The sequence below is a fragment of the Bos javanicus genome, chromosome 19, assembly GCF_032452875.1.
Source record: "Bos javanicus breed banteng chromosome 19, ARS-OSU_banteng_1.0, whole genome shotgun sequence".
NCBI lineage: Eukaryota > Metazoa > Chordata > Mammalia > Artiodactyla > Bovidae > Bos > Bos javanicus.
Window position 1 is genome coordinate 8506511 of NC_083886.1, and position 20559 is coordinate 8527069.

At 39.4% G+C, this 20559-nt stretch overlaps 1 protein-coding gene across 1 annotated transcript in view; it reads left to right on the forward strand.

Annotated features, from left to right (window-relative positions):
- Positions 1-20559, forward strand: part of ANKFN1 (ankyrin repeat and fibronectin type III domain containing 1) — a 490285-nt gene that overhangs the window by 397333 nt on the left and 72393 nt on the right. The window contains exons 8-9 of the mRNA XM_061390028.1: positions 10438-10535; positions 13648-13738. Coding sequence (XP_061246012.1) covers positions 10438-10535; positions 13648-13738 — 189 coding nt within the window. The remainder of the gene's footprint in view (positions 1-10437; positions 10536-13647; positions 13739-20559) is intronic.

Genomic DNA, 20559 nt, shown 5'->3' on the forward strand with positions numbered 1-20559 from the left:
GGGAACAGTGTCAGACTTTATTTTGGGGGGTCCAAAATCACTGCAGATGGTGACAGCAGCCATGAAACTAAAAGACACTTACTCCTGGGAAGGAAAGTTATGACCAACCTAGATAGCATATTGAAAAGCAGAGACATTACTTTGCTAACAAAGGTCCATCTAGTCAAGGCTATGGTTTTTCCAGTGGTCATGTATGGATGTGAGAATTGGACTGTGAAGAAAGCTGAGCGCCAAAGAATTGATGCTTTTGAACTGTGGTGTTGGAGAAGACTCTTGAGAGTCCCTTGGACTGCAAGGAGATCCAACCAGTCCATTCTGAAGATCAGCCCTGGGATTTCTTTGGAAGGAATGATGCTAAAGCTGAAACTCCAGTACTTTGGCCACCTCATGTGAAGAGTTGACTCATTGGAAAAGACTCTGATGCTAGGAGAGATTGAGGGCAGGAGGAGAAGGGGACGACAGAGGATGAGATGGCTGGATGGCATCACTGACTCGATGGACTAAGTGAACTCCAGGAGTTGGTGATGGACAGGGAGGCTTGGCGTGCTGCGATTCATGGGGTCGCAAAGAGTTGGACAGGACTGAGCGACTGAACTGAACTGAACTGATGCCCCAGTCACTGACACTGAAAAAGAAGCTAAAGTTTACCTATTCTCTGAAGACCTACAACACTTTATAGAACTAACACCAAAAAGAAAAGTGTCCTTTTCATCATAGGGGATTGGAATGCAAAAGTAGGAAGTCAAGAGATACCCAGAGTAACAGGCAAGTTTGGCCTTGGAGAGCAATCTGAAGCAGAGCAAAGGCTAACAGTTTGGTCAAGAGATCACTCTGGTCATAGAAAAAACCTCTCCCAACAACCCAAGAGATGACTCTACACACTGACGTCATCAGGTGGTCAATACTAAAATCAGATTGATTATGTTCTTTGCAGCCACAGATGAAGAAGCTCTAAAACAAGATCTGGAGCTGACTGTGACTCAGATCGTGAGCTCTTTATTGCAACATTCAAGCTTAAATTAAAGAAAGTAGGGAAAACCACTAGACCATTCAGGTATGACCTAAATCAAACCCCTTATGTTTATACACTGGAGGTGACAAATAGATTCAGGAGTTCAGCTCTGGTAGACAGAGTGCCTAAAGAACTATGGACAGAGGTTCATAACAGTGTACAGGAGGCAGAGACCAAAACCATCTTAAAGGAAAAGAAATGCAAGAAGGCAAAGTGGTTGTCTGAGGAAGCTTTACAAATAGCTGAGAAAGGGAGACGTGAAAGGCAAAGGAGAAAGGGAAAGATACACCCAACTGAATGCAGAGTTCCAGAGAATAGCAAAAATAGATAAGAAAGCCTTAATTATAAAAATTAATTAATTATTTTTTTAAAAAAGAAAGCCTTCTTAAATGAAGACTGCAAAGAAACAGAGGAAAACAATAGAGTGGGAAAGACTAGAGATCTTTTTCAAAAAACTGGAAATATCAAGGGAATATTTCATCCAAGGATGGGCACAATAAAGGACAGAAACAGTAAGGACCTAACAGAAGCAGAAGAGATTAAGAAGAGGTGGCAAGAATACACAGAAGAACTATACAAAAAAGGTTTTTATGACCCAGCTAACCCAGATGGTGTGATCACTGACCTAGAGTCAGACACCCTGGAGTGAGAAGTCAAGTGGGCCTTAGGAAGCATTGACAGTGAAAGTGAAAGTGAAAGCCGCTCAGCCGCGTCCGACTCTTTGTGACCCCATGGACTATACAGTCTATGGAATTCTCCAGACCAGGATACTGGAGGGGGTAGCCTTTCCCTTCTCCAGGGGATCTTCCCAACCCAGGGACTGAACCCAGGTCTCCCACATTGTGGGCAGATTCTTCACCAGCTGAGCCACAAGTGAAGCCTAAGAATATAGGAGTGGGTAGCTTATCCCTCCTCTAGTGGATCTTCCCTTCCCAGGAATCAAACTGGGGTCTCCTGCATTGCAGGTGGATTCTTTACCAACTGGGCTATCAGGAAAGTCCATTAGGAAGCATTACTTTGAACAAAATTAAAGGAGCTAATGGAATTCCACCTGAGCTATTTCAAATCCTAAAATACGATGTTGTTAAAGGGCTACACTCAATTCAACAACAAATTTGGAAAACTTAGCAGTGGCCACAGGACAGGAAAATGTCAGTTTTCATTCCAGTCCTAAAGAAGGGCAATGCCAAAGAATGTTCAAACTACCATACAATTGAACTCATTTCACATACTAACAAGGTTATACTCAAAATCCTTCAAGCTAGGCTTCAGCAGTATGTGAACCGAGAACTTCCAGATATACAAGCTGGGTTTTGAGGAGGTAGAGGAACCACCAGAGATCAAATTGCCAACATCCGTTGGATCATGGAGAAAACAAGGGAATTCCAGAAAAAACATCTACTTCTGCTGCACTGACTATGCTAAAGCCTTTGTGTGGACTACAACAAAGTGGAAAATTCTTAAAGAGATAGGAATACCAGACCACTGTACCTGCCTCCCGAGAAACCTGTATGCAGATCAAGAAGCAACAATCAGAACTGGACATGAAACAATGGATTGGTTCAAAATTGGGAAAGGTGTATGACAAGGCTGTATATTGTCACCCTGTTTAATTAACTTCTATGCAGAGTACATCATCCCAGCTTTGATGAATCACAAGCTAGAATCAAGATTGCTCAGAGAAATATCAACAGCCTCAGATATGCAGATGGTACCACCCTGATGTCAGAAAGCAAAGAAGAACCTCCTGATGAGAGTGAAAGAGGAAAGTGAAAAAGCTTGCTAGAAACTCAACATTAAAAAAATATAGATCATGGCACCCAGTCCCATCATTTCATAGCAAATAGAAAGGGAAAACGTGGAAGCAGTGACAGATTTTATTTCCTTGGGCTCCAAAATCACTGCAGATGGTGATTGCAGTCTTGAGATTAAAAGATGCTTACACCTTGGAAGGAAAGCTATGACCAACCTAACAGCATATTCAAAAGCAGAGACATTACTTTGCCAACAAAGTTCCATAGAGTCAAGGCTCTGGTTTTTCCAGTGGTCATATACAGATGTGAGAGTTGTCCATAAGGACAAGCTGAATGCTGAAGAATTGATGCTTTCAAACTGTGGTCCTGGAGAAGACTCTTGAGAGTCCTTTGGGCTTCAGGGAGATCAAACCAATCAATTCTAAAGGAAATCAACCCTGAATATTCTTGGAAGAACTACTGCTAAAACTGAAGCTCCAGTACTTTGGCCACCGATGTAAAGAACCAACTCATTGGAAAAAACCTTGATGCTGGGAAAGAGTGAGGGCAGGAGGAGAATCAAGTAATAGTTCTGAGTACTGGAAGAATATTTCCTCAATTATTTTGTTTTACTCATAATATAACAGTCACAGAGACATTTAACTTTAATTTGAATTATTAACTCTCCATCACTTTCTTAAGTCTGGACTAGTGGTCAGCAAATTTCTCTACAAAGGACCAGAGAGTAAACATATTAGGCTTTGTGAGCTACATGTGGTCTCTGTCCCATATTCTCTGTGTGTGTGTGTGTGTGTGTGTGTGTGTGAATGCATGCATTTACAGTCCTTTAAAAATGTAAAAGCCTGACCTCTGGCAAGATTTGGCTTTTAACTATAGTTTGCCAATACCTGGTTTAGACATTCCACAAAATAAAAAATCAAGCTTTGGTTTCATAGCATTTGCTGACTTCTGTACTGCACATATTCCCACCACACCCAATGTGAAGCTACCAATGTGATGTCAGTAAACAGACTGGGGAGATAAGTGTAGTAGTACATCATTATATCCTATTTCTACCATACTGATAAAACATGTATCAATAATCTTAAGAGCATAACTAATAATAAAACGCAGTAAATTAGGAAGCCATGAGTTTTGATTATTTACTGTCTTTTTAACACAATTTATTTAACTATAAGTTTATACAATTTAATTTTTAATGATGGCTATGTTTAACTTCTAGCTGGAAAAATTCCTGAAATTTTAACAATCAGCTCTTGGAAGCCATATGGGTCAACTCCAGCACTCACTGGAATTATCTGATCTAAATATGATTGGAACCAAGCTCTGACTTTCTCCTTCTGCCTCTCTATCTAAAATTTAACTTTAATTTAAAACACCTAAAACACCCTATCTATCTAAAATACCCTATCGTATCACCTAATCTTAGATATGACATAAGGAGATTTTGTACTTTGTAGTTTGTGATAAATCTGAGACCTTCCTAACTCTTAATTTAATGTTTTAGGAAAATCCAGTAGATGACTCTACTAAGGAAAGAGATCCTATAAATGAAAAGAAAAAAAAAGTGATTTCTATATGATCTGGGACTGGGGGCTTACTTATACTTCTAGTAACTCCAGTAGTAGAGATCATTTAGACTTTCTCATCCCCAAACTGCAGAAATTACTGAAGAAATTTTAAGAGGTGCTTAAAGGCACCTCTGGTTAAGAGACCAAGAAAGTACAAGAGGTAAAGCTGTTTGAATCTCACTGAAGACATTAAACTGATGGCAGCTGGGCCTCTGAAAGACTGGTGTTCCTTCAACAAACAGTTCATGCCACGCTTGGAAAAAGAGAAAGAACTCTTAGTAGTAGTAAGACTCACAAAAATTATATATTTTATTTAGAAAGCAAAGAGGATTGAGAGAAAGTACGAATTCAGATGAGAGCCGTAAGAGGAAAGCCGTTAGGAGATAAAGAAGCAAATAGATCAGATTGTGGAGCTGAGTTTTGTTGCTGACACATGTACTCTTTTGCAGTGTTACGCACTTGTCAAAACCCTGAACATTTAGAATCTCATCATGTCTGTATCTATAGGTAGTCTGTCATATGGCAGGCGAAACTAAGACAGTACATAAGCTATTCAAGTAGAGGCATATTATTTTTATGGATGGCAGAATCTCACAATAAAGAATTGAATATAGCCTTCCAATTCCAACTGTACTTTTAGTCTTCTAGAAGCAATAGGTGCAGGAAGGATTTACTAGTGTCTCCCCCCACCCCCCCCAAAAAAAAAGCCTTTTGCCCTTAATTTAAATCATTGTTTTTCTAGGGAAATTTAATTTGGGAAAAAAATGTTTTTCTAATTAACTGGAAGACTGTGTGCTATGCAAACAATAAAGATTCTTGTTTGAAAGTAATGCATGCCCCTGCTCCTCGAACTACCCAGGGAATTTAAAATAAAAAATGCAAGCGGCTCCAATCTCGTATATTGCCAGACCTAAACAGAATTCCCAGATTCAGAGTTTTCACGTCAGTTCCCAATTTAAAACTCACAAGTGTGGAGTGGGTTCATGCTTTAGCAAGACAGATCTTCTCATCTCTAGAAATGACTATATTTGATCTTTCTCCAGGTTTCTAGGCATATTCCTCTCTCCCTCTCTCTTCCTCTTGTGCTATGGTTGGCCTGAAAGGTTAGAAACTGCACAATTAGATGGATCAAGGGAAGATTTCATAATGCTCTGGTGCTGGGCTGGGCAGTCTAGCCAAATTCCATTCATTAGCTAAGGCACCGGGTGAGTGTGGCCAGTAAAAATGCTGTTTTGGTTCCATAGAAGCGCTGATAGGGAAGAGGAAATAAACTTTAATTTTTGGGGTCCTCAGAGGCAGTATAGACAAGTGAACAGCCTGGGATGCTGGGAATCTGAAAGCCAGGAATTAATCTCCATCTCAACTACTTATTAAGCAGCTCAAGCAACTTCTGTTCTCTTTTGAGTGTAATTTTTTCTATTCTAACACTGTTTTCTTATTCTTTAAGTACCAGGGTCAGATTTCTGTCTATCTTAGTCTTCAAGCATTCCAAAGTCATGAATCAAGGGTTCAGTTCACCCAATATATACTGAGCCACCTAGATTGTGCTAGGTGCTATGATAGATGCATGGTATTAATGGTATTAATGCAGCTTGGTTCAGGCTCTCAGAGGGCTCATAGACTAAAGAGGAGACAGATCTCTTAGATACAAAATAATAAAGCAAGTGCAATGTAACAATGTATTACAATTGCTATGGGGAACTTTTCAAAGGGGCTTCCCTTGGAAAGCCAAGAAAAGCTGTGAAAAGGAAGGGTCCTGGAACCAGGGGTTTGAATGAAGTGGGTAGAAGATTTGGGGGAAGGCGAGCATACCAAAAGAGAAAACAGCATAAGCAGTGGGCCTGAAGTCGAGTGGCTGGTGAGGCTCAAGCGGAAAGCTTGGTTAGGGCCTGGACAAGAGGATACCTTTTACAGTCTGCCCTGCTGATGTGTGAAGAGGGTGAAACAACTTCTCTAGACTTTGAGTCATGTGAGATTTGAGGGAGAAGCTGGACAACAGCAAGTTTTAGATTTTTTTTTTTAATCAATTGAAGAGAACTAGACATTGCTGCAATGTTACCTCTTTATGCCTTTCCTTCTACACAGTCCTCATCATCACACAGTAGAGCATGCCTCACTGAGGCTCCTGCAGACTCAGGATGGCCTCTTCATTTATAACACTGTTACAACTCCAGGGTTCCTTAATCCCTCAAGCCACACCATGAGGCATGAAATTGACCTGCATTTTGACTAAGTTCTCTGCTTGCATACCCTAAGGCTTCCAGTCATGCATTTTCTACCCTTCTCCCTGGGACATTTCTCCCTACATTATAGACTTCAAGTGACAAGGCCAAACCATTAGGAGCTCTTTTTCTTCTTAAGCTTTCAGTCTGTGGTTTACATAACTGTCATCAGGAAAATGGTGATGGTTCAGCTAGAACTCTCTCGCCCAGCTGACATTTCTAAAGCTTAGATAAAAGCGAAATATTTGTTAAAATAGCAAATCACATTTAAAATATTCATAGCTATTTGATATAAATACATTGATTCCCAGTTTGAGCCAGAGCCAAATGTTAAGAAATACTAACACCTAGGTTTTGTCTGGCACTTTTTTTACTAATGTTCAACTGCTGTGAGCTATTGCATGATTGAACCCTGCTTCTATTTCCCAGACCTAAGTAGAAACAGTTGCCCTAATCCTTATCTGAAAATTATAAGTCTTATATAGTCTTAAACTTCATATACACAGCTCCAACTCTTCAGGGATTTAGAGCAGACTTATAAGTGATTTTTCTCATGGCTTTAATATTAAATCTTTAAACTACCTGCACATAACTTTCCAGAGAGACCTTACTAAGTTGCCTTCTTAGAACTCCCAATTGACTCTCAAAGTGATTCCTACTCACTCTATTTCCAGGAGTGAGCAGAATCACCTTTCTGTATGTCAAAAGAGCCCACCAACCCAAGGAAGTACAAAGAGGGAAAAAAACTAGGTTTTTTCCCAGTCCATTCTAGGTTGTCCCAGAATGGACTGGCCATTCCAATGTGGAGAATTTTTTTCCTTTCACGTGAGTCTTCTCTTTCTCTAAATCCTTGCCCTGTTGAAATCTACACACATTATAAAACCAAATTAGACTTAAACGCTTAAACCTTTCTATTAACTCCTAAAGAGGACCATAACCTCCCTACAAAACTGCTTCTATTTGGGGTTTTTTTTGCGTGCTGTTTTTCAAGAAGCCAGGCCCTCTTTTCCATCTGAAACATGCTTTGTAGAACATATTTCAATAGAACATGACAGCACTTATTCAAAAATAAATTGTTGTTTCTTCAGAAATTGTAAAGACTGCATCTCTGAGAAACTTTTCATTAATCATTTCTCAAATAATCTGCTCTTGTTCCCACTAATCCTTAGCCCTTCTTTTGGATATTACCCTGAATCCTCAACCCAAAATCAGAAGCTCTTGATCCTCAGCCTTGGACTTGGGGCTTCACCACATCAGTCAACCATATATGTCTCAATGGCAACCAAAGATATTTTTGTTTCTAGAATTTTCCTATATTCTTTGTTCTTTATAAATGTTCTTGCACATGTGCTACTGATTTTCATTTTGTTTGTGATAATTCCCTCAGTGACTGCTCTTTTTTCTTTAGCTTAAAATAATATGCAACATTATTCTCTGAATACAAACTCTCTCTAATTTGACTTTAGGAAACTTGGCTTTTTCAAGAGCTAAGAGCTCCTAAGCATAATAAAACATTTGGGAAAAAATTATACATATATACACACACATATAAAACACATATATTAAAATACATCCCTAGATATATTTTTAGAATATGTATTTATAATAAGGTATAGGCTGTGTTATAAGGTATAACACAAAACCTTAATCATTTGATTCTAATTAGACTTTATAATGTGCCTGAGAGCTTCAAAGGGCAAGAATTTGGAGAAAGAGAAGATTCACATGAGAAAAATATCTCTATGTTGGAATACCAGTCTATTCTGAATTGTGTGTGTGTGAGCATGTGTACACATGCAAATGCACACAATAAAACAAATATATATGTATTTGATTTGTGAAATAAATAAATAAATACTAAATACTAAATAAATACTAAAGTAAGCATCTTCTATGCACCAAGAACACAGGTCCACATGTGGATCTAGAAGGAAAAAATGACTAACACTTCTCTTATTCTTAAATTTCCCAACGTCTAACAAGAAAAAGAGACGCCTACAATAAAGCATAATTATGTGCATTAAACCTTATTTCTATACAAATAAAGTACTTTGGGAACACAGAAAAAAAGATGTATTTAATTAATTATTCCTGAGGAATTTAGAGGGTTAGTAGGGTTTTGACAAGCAAAGTTGGAAGATGAACACAAGGCAGAGGCATAAAAACATGCAGAATAATAGCCAGGCAACAGAGATTTATAAAGCAAGGACTTTGCTTTGGGAAAGGGCAGAACAGAAGCATAGTACAATAAGGTTGAGACTAGACTGTGAAGGTCCTTGAATGCCTTGTTAAGATTACATCTCACTTTGAAATCAACTAGACACCGAGAAAAGATTTTAGGCAGAGAAACTAAATAATTTGATCTATATTTTAAAACTATAATGCAGGTTATAATAAGAAGATTGTATATAAGGATATGGATATGAACAGAAAAATCAATTAGGAGAGTTTATTAATTAGGCCTAAAAAAAAATCAATTGCAGAGTTGATGCTCATGATTATGAGAGTCTGCTCTAGAATAGCTTCAGTGAGGGAAGAGAGGGAAATTTATGGGAGGCATTTAAAAATAGAATTTACTGGGTATAGTAATCAACCGGTTGTGAGGAACTGGAGAAAAAGAGGAGGAAAGGATGCACCGAGTTTTAGGTTGGTAGACTAGATGTGTGGCAAAGTCACGAGTGGGAATTAAGAAAAAGAGAAGAGAAACATTCCTATAAGAAAAAGTACTTAGTGGAATACTTCCACTAGCAGAGGAATTGTCTGAGTCTGGGGGAGCAGCAGGATTTAGACGCTTTGGCTTAATTTTGAACTATTTAAGTGTCATAGAGAATATAATTTAAATCTTAAGGTTTATAGCTTGTCATCATGAGGTTTAGAAATATGCAGGCCTTGTCTTCCATGTGACTTAAGCTCACGCTTCATTTAGGGTTGCCTCAAATCCTGCCATGTGTAAATGGTCACTTAAGACGCTTTTTACTGATGATGTACAATGTCTCTCTCCTGACCATGGGTTTTTCCAACCAGTGGAAAATGTTAGGAAAGAGCATGTCTCACAGTAAAATGGGGTGTTACAATTTGAGTGTTAGGTTTAACTGTGAATGAACATCCGCTCTGGAGATGTCAGGTGTGTGGGGAGCACTGAAGAGGTCAGCCACAAATCCCAAATTCTCCAGCTGAAAAGAAACCAATGAAAAATCCTGGAAGACACTATCGTGGAGGAGAAGCAAAGCCAGAGGAGTAGAGCATAAGACACTAAAAAAACGAGAATTATTCTAGAAGGAGGAGTCAAATTATGCAGGAGGGCATGAAAGGAGGCTTCCTTATTTGTGAGAATACCCCTGGGATCTTCTAACATGTAATAAATAACTTATCTTCTATATACAACAAACTTGTATATAATATGCCTTAGCATGTGCGTGTCTATACACATAAATACATACCCGGTGGTGCTGGGGTAAAGAACCTGCCTGTCACTGCAGGAGACTTAAGAGATGCAGGTTCCATCCCTGGGTCAGGAAGATCCCCTGGAGAAGGGCATGGCAATCCACTCCTGTATTCTTGCCTAGAGAATCCCATGAACAGAAGAGCCTGGCCAGCGACAGTCCATGGGGTCACAAAGAGTCATACACGACTGAAATGACTTAGCGCACACAATCACTATTGAGTGAGTGAGTGCTTTTTTCCTGCCTTTGTTTTAAACAATAATGGTGGACGTGGAAACTGCCTTACCCTGAGAACTGTTAGATTGCCAATATAGGGGAAAGATGATAAACTTCACTGTTTTTGAGAGAGATTCTTGATAGATAACTCTTCTTCCTTTTTCTTTCCCTATTTTTCTCTCTCCCTCTCTTTCCCCCCACCCTCCCGTTTCCATCCAGTGGAATGGAGCATGTCTAAAGACTTTTGTCCTCTGGCTGGAGAAATCATCATGGAAAACCTGCAGATCCTGAAATACACAATCACAGGACTTACAACGGTAAACGCCATGTCCTCCCGTCACACTCCCTGCTCCCCTGCCCCTGATGTCTGTGCTGGGATATTCGTAGCAAATGCCTACTTTGGAAGCAACAGCCAACGCCCATTCCTCTGGCAACAACTGCCACTCATTAAGCATGATATGTCTGGTATCCATAATCTGAACCCCACAAAGGAGAGAGCAGACAGCATGAACCACTTTGTAAGCTGCCATGTTCTACAGAGATCAGAAAAAGACTGGCCTCATGCAAGCCTTGAAAGCTGCTGCTTTCTGGATCACAGTTTAATCTTGGGGCTGGGGGGAGGGATCAAAGGCTCTCAGAGATCCAATTTTGACTCCCTGTCTGATGGTAAAAATAACAGCCTCAACTAACCCTCACCCCGACAGCCTCGGTTGAGATCAGTCATCAACTGGAGTCACACAATTTCCTGAGAGAAATCCTTTCCCCTGATTACCAAAAAAAAAAAAAAAAAGTGTGTCTAAATCTGCTTTCACAAAAAAAGAAATTATATATGGTGGCCCTACACTTCTCAGTAACTTGAACCAATTTAAACTGTGAATGAAAAACTGGAACAAACTGTGCTTATTTGTTTAACCAATCTAAATGTTAATTATTTATAGAACTACAAACTATATGAGCATATGAAATGCAGTATATAAAAAACACCTAACAACTCAGTTCAGACTGGAACAAACCCTATATTTCCTCAAACAATTAATGCAACTAAACTGGATCATCAATTTTGTTTTAACTAAAAAAGGTTTCAGGTAAACTTGAACCTGTATTAGTTTCTATCCAACTCAAATAATTAATATCTTAGGACCTTCAAATGTGAGAGGAAGAGGGAGAATTTTCTTGTTTTTCTAAAAGGCTAAAACAGTTATCTGTAAAGCATAATCCTGAAGCCCAGAATTAAAAAGCTGTGTTAGGTTGCACTTCTTCAAGTTTGAACCAGCTTCTTCTAAGAGAATTCTTGGTGGTTGGGTCATCATCACAGAATCTTAACTTTTCATCTTACTTACACGTCTACACCAGGGGCCAAAACTATGGATTAGCAGAACAAACAAACCCCTGAGTGGGTGGCCCCCAGAGATGCTATCGGCATCTGATTCCCAACACTACAGCTCACACGATGGAAGAGGGCCAGAGAGAACCCAAGGGAATTTCCACTGCTTAAAAGAAAAAGTGATATGGTGATAAAAATGGAAAACTCTCCACAGAGGATTCTCTAATATTTGAACTAATTTTTATAGGGATTAAGTTTTTCCACTTGGCCGTCCAATGAGAGTAATGCAGACACTATCCTAATCACATAAAAGCCTAGAAGCAGATTTACACTTCTACAGAATCTCCATAACGCTGAGGTACATAGAGACCCACTTTTAATGTTATAAAAATTAAGTTTATAATAGGTAAGGCCACTGTTATTAACTCCCTAGCAAAGGCTCTACAAAGATTGCTATTTTTTTTTTTTAACTTCAAACACTATTTTACAGATTTTTACAAGCAACGTTTTAACAAGTGTTGACTTCTGAAATACCCTTTTGGGGGAAAAAAAATATTCCTCAAAGCGAAAACATAAAACCATACAAAACATTTTAAAATACTATAATCAAACGAAAAACAACTTAATTCTTTTTTAAAAATTGAAGCATATGAGACCTCCCTGGTGGTCCAGTGGTTAAGACTCCACGCTGCCACTGCAGCAGCACAGGGAACAGGTTGGATCCTGACGGGAACTAAGATCCCACACGCCAGGGGCATGGCCAAAAATAAATAAATACAGAGAAGTCCAGTTTATTTACAATGTTATATTAGTTTCAGGTGTAGAATGTCGTGATCCCATATTTTTATAGATCATACGTCATTTAAAGTTATAAAATATTGGCTGTATTCCCTGTGTTGTACGTTACATACTTGCTGTATCGTCTTAATTTTTTACCTAGTGGTTTGTACCTTTTAATTCTCTTCTCCTTTCTCTCTCCTCCCTACTTCTCTCTTCCTACTGGTAACCACTGATTGTTCTCTGTATCTGTGAGTCTGTTTCCTTTTTGTTATATTTACTAGTTTGTTTTATTTTTTAGACTCTACATATAAGTGATATCATACAGTATTTATCTTTTTCTGGTTTATTTCACTAAGAATAATATCCTCTGGGCCCATCCATGTTGTTGCAAATGGTAAAACTTCACTCTATGGCTGAGTCCATTGTCGTGTGTGTGTGTGTGTGTGTGTATCACATCTTCTTTATCCATTCATATGCCGATGGACACAGATTGCTTCCTTACCTTGGTTATTGTAAATAATGCAGCTATGAACATTCAGATGAATATATCTTTTGAAATCAGTGTTTTGCTTTCTTTGGATAAATATCTGGATGTGGAATTGCTGGATCATATTGAAGTTCTTTTTCTTTTTTTTTTTGAGGAACCTCCATACAGCCACAACTCCTTAATTCTTGATATCTTAAGACATTAAAGATATAAACTATTGTTTTAATAATGGTTTTTAAAAGGAAGTAACATCAAAGATTTAATTAAAAAAATAATTGAGTAAAGAATATTTATTACAGTATTATGTATTGTATCGTAAAATGTGGAAACGATCTGTCCACCGATGATTGGTTAAATAAATAAATGTGTTTAACCAAAGTGGAGTACTATGCAACCACTGAAAGAATGGAGCAGATCTTTAATTATTAATCTGAAAATGTGTTCATTACAACTTGTCAATTTTATAAAGCAAGATGATCAGTTAGAAAAAGGTGATAGCATATGCCACTAGGGAGGAGAAAAAAAGGAAAAACAGATAAAGGGTGAGAAATTGCAGGTTTTGGTAAACCATATAGGACTATGACTTAAAAATCGGTGTATAATATTTGGGGGGAGGTCAGGAAAAGCAACTATGATATTCCAATTTTGGAAAAAAGAAAGCACAAAGAAATTAAGAGGGCACCCCAAACACATTTATTATCATGTAAAACCATAGTAGTCAAGAAAAGCTAGAAAGTTAAAGTGTGGGTCATGGGATGAATGAGTTCATCAGACACAGAGTAAAACGGACTGAATAAAACTCCCAGTGCATCATTCTCTCTGTTTCAATACTTTGCAGGGCCAACAGTATTTTGTCCAAGTGTCGGCTTATAACATGAAAGGATGGGGACCTGCTCAGACCACGACGCCAGCATGTGCCTCTCCTTCTAGTAGGTGGTGGCTGTGAATTCTCTCAAGCCTGGCCAGGCTCCAACTCCAATTCCATCCTCGGAATGCCACTGCCATTCCCTCTCCCCACTGCTTCGGACTAACAAGACCTCCTCAGAGTAGCATCTGGCCACGTAATGAATGAGTCCTCTGCAGAAATGTTTCCCTGGGAGGCAACTCAGTGGAATGAAAGAAGGGGGAATTTGGAACCAGCAAAATTGAATTTGATACCCATTATACATTTTATTAGCTGCATGGCCTTAAAAATTTCCTTAAACTCTCTGGGTCTCAATTCAACATCTGTAGAATGGGTCGGATCATACCCTTCACGGGGCTTTTGTGGGGAGGTACTGAAATGTCGTACGAGGACCAGCTGGCCCCGAGTACATGCAATCCACTTTAGCTCTCACCTCCCCTCCCTCACCAAAAATCTAGCAAATCTTACTTACATTCCATCAGAAGGAAAGCTTTCTTATTAACAGGCACTCTGCTACACTCTGCCAAAAACAAAATTTGTAATATTTGTAATGGTGGCAGAAAAACCCAGTAAAGCCCCTTAGTTTAAAATTAATAATTTATGTGTGGCATATTTGGTAATTCTCTATTAACCAGAAAATTTAATAAGAAGAAATATCTCCAGACATACCACAATATGATAGATTTTTCTGTATAATAAATCTATTGCTCTGAATTATATTTTAATTTAAAAAGAAATCTTCATAATGTGATCATTTTAAATGGTATCACATGTTCTTGTGAAAGTGCAAACTGCTCCATCCTTTGTGGAAAACAATGTTTATATTATATCAACTGCTATAAGAACATTCATTTCTTTCTATCCCATAATTATACATCTAAGAATATAACCTAAAGAACAGATGCAGACACACAACCATAAACAAACATGGGCACTGCAGCAATATATTGATATAGTGAAATATCATGTGTGATGGGGAGAACAAATTCCAATATCAACTTCATGGTTAAATAAAACGATGTATAGGGATCCACACTATAGAGCAATATGCAACCGTTAAAAATGGTGTTTTTAAAAAATCAACATTGTATAGAAGACATTCGTATAGTATAAGTTTTATATAAACAGATTTCACAGTTTTTTCTCATTTAAACTGTGAGTCTGACCACAATCAGGTAGGCGTGTCCGCAGATAATTATTAAAATTTAACAGTGGATATTTAGGCTACAAGATTATAGGCTCTTTGGTTTCCTTTTTATACATTTATGCATTTTTTCAAGTATTCTAATAGTGCTTACCTGGGAGAAACCATGAACCAGGTGGTACGTTATGAGCTCTCAGAGTCAGTATGTCACTCAACCCCAACAGCAGTTGCTGTTCCCATCTGGTGGACAAACATCACCATTATCCTCTGCGTCACTACCAACACCAGCGCTGACATTTCTAAAGCTGCTCATACGCTGCATGTTGACCTAAGAATTTTATACTGATTCAGGATCACAACTTTGGTACATGGCTGAGCCAGGATTAAGTCGCAACTAGTCAAGACTCTGTGCAGTAACTAGCGCCCTGCTATCAGGCAGACAATCAGACTAAAAGCCAGCCAGCCGATACCAACTCCTGCCTGCGGTGGATTATTGCTGTTGTTGTTCAGTCGCTCAGTCGTGTCTGACTCTTTATGACCCCATAGACTGCAGCACGCCAGGCTTCCCTGTCCTTCACTGTCTCCTGGAGTTTGCTCAAATTCATGTCCATTGAGTCAAAGATGCCATCCAATCATCTCATCCTTGTCGTCCCTTCTCCTCCTGCATTCAACCTTTCTCAGCAGCAGGGTCTTTTCCAGTGCGTTGGCTGTTCACATCAGGTGACCAAATTATTGGAGCTTTAGCTTCAGCATCAGTCCTTCCAATGAATATTCAGGGTTGATTTCCTTTAGGATTCACTGGTTTGATCTCCTATTTGGCCAAGGGACTCTCAGAAGTCTTCTCCTACACCCCAGTTAGAAAGCATCAATTCTTCAGCACTCAGCCTTCTTTATGGTTCAACTCTCACATCCATGTATGACTATTGAAAAACCATAGCTTTGACTATATAGCTTTCCAATATGCTATCTAGGTTTGTTACAGATTTTCTTCCAAGGAGCAACCATCTTTCAATTTCATGGCTGCAGTCAATGTCTGCAGTGATTTTGGAGTCCAAGAAAATAAAGTCTGTCATTATTTCCATTTTTTCCCATCTATTTGCAAGAAGTGATCTGACCGGATGCCATGATCTTAGTTTTTTGAATGTTGAGTTTGAAGACAGCTTTTTAACTCTCCTCTTTCACCTTCATCAAGAAGCTCTTTAATTCCTCTTCATTTTCTGCCACTGGGTTATTATCGATATTTCTGAGGTTATTGATATTTCTCCTGGTTATTGATATTTCTGAGGTTATTGGTATTTCTTCTAGCAATCTTGATTCCAGATTGTGATTCATTCAGGCCAGCATTTCACATGATGTACTCCACATATAAGTTAAATAAGCAGGGTGACAATATACAGCCTTGACGTACTCCTTTCCCAATTTTGAACCAGTCCATTGTTCCATGTCCAGCTCTAACTGTTGCTCCTTGACTTGCATACAGGTTTCTTAGGAGGCAGGTAAGATGGCCTGGTATTCCCATCTCTTCAAGAATTTTCCACAGTTTTTGTGATCCACACAAAGGCTTTAGCAGAGTCAATGAAGCAGGAGTAGATGTTTTTTCTTGAATTCTCTTGCTTTTTCTATGATCCAATAGATGTTGGCAATTTGATCTCTGGTTCCTCTGCCATTTCTAAACCCAGCTTGTACATCTGCAAGTTCTCAGTTCACGTACTGCTGATGCCTAGCTTGAAGGATTTTGAGCATTACCTTGCTAGCATGTGAAATAAGTGCAATTGTGCAGCAGTTTGAACATTCTTTGACATTGTCCTTCTTTGGGATTGGAATGAAAACTGACCTTTTCCAGTCCTGTGGCCATTGCCGAGTTTTCCAAATTTGCTGGCATATTGAGTGCAGGACTTTCACAGCAGCATCCTTTAGGATTTTAAATCGTTCAGCTGGAATTCCCCATCACCTCCACTAGCTTTGCTCATAGTAATGCTTCCTCAGGCCCGCTTCACACTCCAGGATGTCTGGCTCTAGGTGAGTGACCACATCATCATGGTTATTTGGGTCATTAAGAACTTTTTTGTAGAGTTCTTCTGTGTATTCTTGCCTCTTGTGGATTCAGATAGCTAAATCAGACCATACAAAGCCTTGGACCACAAATACGAAAGATCTCTAAGACTCCTGAGTCCCCTAGCATTTGATGATTTAACTATTCCAGTCTTACCTGGGCATCTTTCTTACTGAAGGCTTGCCAGAAACACGTGTGGGGAATATTGCAAGATTAAGATAAGACACTACTATACTGTCTAGTATACTAAGACACTTAAGGAACCAATCTCATTCCAGGGTGGGACAGAGAGGAAGGATGTGTATTTTTGAAGATGGAAGGATAGCAGGAATAGAAAAGCAAAACAAAAAACAAAAAAAGTAGGGAAAAAACAGTATGCCTGAAGGTGGAACAGGGGGGAACCCACTCCAAATGCATACCCCACGCAAGTTCTGGCTTATGTGTTTACTTATAAACATCAGATGGATCCTGGTTCTGCAAACCTCAAATTCTATTCAGATACTCTCCCTCACAGCCCATTTGAAGAGCTTTCTCCAGAATGAAAAGAACAGTTGTCCAGGGCTGGGAAGAGTTACTTATTACTCGGTAATTAACATAGCAAATGGCAACACTTTCTAAAACAGCACATTTGATTAGTAGGGGTATCTGGCAAAGAACTGAAATCGAAACATGTCATTACAGTCGCTGCAGACTTGCCATGTCACTTGGAAAGAACAATATAAAAACACTCTGGTTCTATTTATAAACAGACTATGACATTGTGATGTAACATATATCAGCATTCAGATATTTACTAGGGGACAATGTATTCTAACATGACAGAGTAATTGGAAATTTGGTAATATGTTCCAGTGAGCTATAAAGCTTTTTAAAATATTTTTACAAAAGGCCTTAATGTGTTTTTATAGACTGATGTTAAACGGCATGGTACCTACCAAGAGAACAGGACCCAGACAGGCTTGTCTGAGTTACGATCAGGAGAGCCCTGATATCGCCAGCGAATGTAAGCTCTGCGTTGTGTTGCAACTGGAGTGTTCTTGTTACCAGAACAGTGAACAGTATTATGTGGCACAATCTGCTCTTTTCCTACCACACTAAGTTTATTCCTGTCAGGATCCTGATTTCTTAATATATTTTCAATTTTCTTCCTCATCCCTAAAGTCTCCTATTTTATGTAGTCATCAGAACCTTCCAAACATCTATGAGAAAAACTCATTCTTTCCAAAAACCTTGGCATCATGTCCAGTGCTCACTAAGGCTGCAATTTAGCATTAGCAATTTTCTAATGTATCATAAAGTCATCAGTTCAAGCTCGCCTCTGATGTAATAGGGCTCAGCTGAAAGGGCCAGGTCTAATTCATCTCCCCCTGCATTGATGGCAGTATTAACACTCATTAGAATGTATGAGTACGTTCAGAGTCATGTAGTAATTCAGCCACCCAGGAGTCTCGCTCAAGCAAACAGCTTTGCTCATCTTATCTGAGTACTTCAGATACATTCACCTAAGAGAAAAAACAAGCATTGTTTATTCTCACTGTGCCCAGATACCAGGGACACTATAGATAGTCCAAGGGCCACTTGGAATTTGTTTCCTCGGACATTTCTAAATTTCCCAGTAAAAGCTCTTTCCTAGCCCATTCTACATGAACACCATCATGTTTCAAGTCACAATGCTTTACCAACATTTAATGAGCATCTCCAGTGTGCCCAGAATAGTGCTTTACTTACATTATTCCTCTGAAACCACAAATAACCTAAAAAAGAGATTCAAAAGCTCACTTTACAGAGAAGGGCCCTGAGGCAGAGAGAAATTAAGTCATGGTTTCTGCCAACAAGGCACAGCGTCCACAGAAAGCACCTACGCCAGCTCCTTGTCTCGAGTCGACCACAGCTAAGCCACAGCACGCAGACTCCAACCAGACTCCCACCCTCCTTCTCAACAGAAAGCAAAAACAAAACACCACCATGGTGTAAGGGAATGAGCGCTATACAGAGGGTCATGAGATATGTTATAGTCCTGGCTACGCCACCAATCAGCTGAATAATTTAGAACTGGAATGAATATCTCCGGGCCTTTATTTTCTGAGAGGTGCAAAAGGAAGATGGGCACATGGTGGATAGATGAGAAGGAAGAGGGATTAGAAAATCTCCGAGGCCTTCCCCTTCAAAGGGAATTATCTGCTAAGGTGAGAAATGATGTTTCCATATACACCATTCAGGGAGTTCACTTTCCATCAGTGAGGCCCCTTCTTTTTAAATTATTACTTACATAAGGCTTGCCATGTAACGCTGCTGAATATCTAATATAATACACCTCTCATGTAATCCTCACAAAAATCCTGCCAGATAGATACTCTACCCCTTTTTCATACTACTGAGTCAAGTCGCTGTCAGCTTACAGATACCAAACTAGGAATCCGAAGTGTTAGGGTTTAAAACCAGACTTATCTGACTCCATAACCTGAGTCCTTTCTGACTATGCTGAACTGCTTGGCCTAGGATGGACCAGTCCGGAATGCTTTTACTGAACATAACTGTCATGGCGGCCTTCCCTCATAGCTCAGCTAGTAAAGAACCCACATGCAGTGCAGGAGATGCCGGTTAGATTCCTGGGTTGGGAAGATCCACTGGAGAAGGGAGAGGCTACCCACTCCAGTATTCTTGCCTGGAGAATTCCACGGACTGTATAGTCCGTGGGGTCACAAAGAGTCAGACACAGCTGAGCGACTCTCACTTTCACTTCACTTTCAACTATCATGGCATCAGCTTAACAAGAGGCTGAACAAAAGAGACTCGCTATTTTAAAATAACTCTAGGTGGCGGGAACTTGAAACTTGTTCAGTTAGAACTTAAGCCTCAGATATATTCATGAACTAACTGGCTTTTCTTGAAAAGAATGTCTACCAATTTTAGAGAAAGCATTTAAACTAAGAAGCACTTTAAGTTGTTGCTTTTGAAAGATCCAGAAAGTAAAAGCCAGGGGGGAAGAGATTAGAGGAGGAAAGGGATGGCATGGGAGACTGTAAACAATCGTATGCATAGCTGCAGGAGTCCGGGTAAACTTGTCAGGCGAGTTAGAGAGCCATCAGAGGGGTTTGGATTTAAACACTCCTAATTGCCCAGGAACTTTATTAATTGGAGCTGTAAGTTAACTCTTTGACACAGAGAGAGAGAGATGGTGGTAGGGGACAGCCCCCAGTAAAGTCAGAGGTGAGAGCACAAAGCAATAAAGTAGGCAGACTCTGGTTTTTTGGGGGAAAATGCTCGAGAATATCCGGGGGGACTCCTGAGGCTCGATCCCGCCTTTGCGTATGCCGAGCCTCCTTCCTCATGACCTTTGTCACGAGTGGAATGCCTCACCGGCTCCCTGCAGGATGGACTTTGAAATGTCTGACCTGCTGAAAAAAAAAGAAAAAAACTAGAATTGGAGACAGCAGAATTATAATCTTGACATTAGTCCCATACGGATTATTACTTTTGATATCATCATAGCCAAATGGAATGAAAATAGAAGGGGGAGAAAAATCTCAGTGGGTATTGCAATTTAAATTTGCCATGTAAGCTAATACTGTATATTTAGAGACTGAGCAGACAGGGTGGTTGGTGGCTCAGAGTATGTGCAGGAGCTGCTGTGCCAGCTAACCAAAGC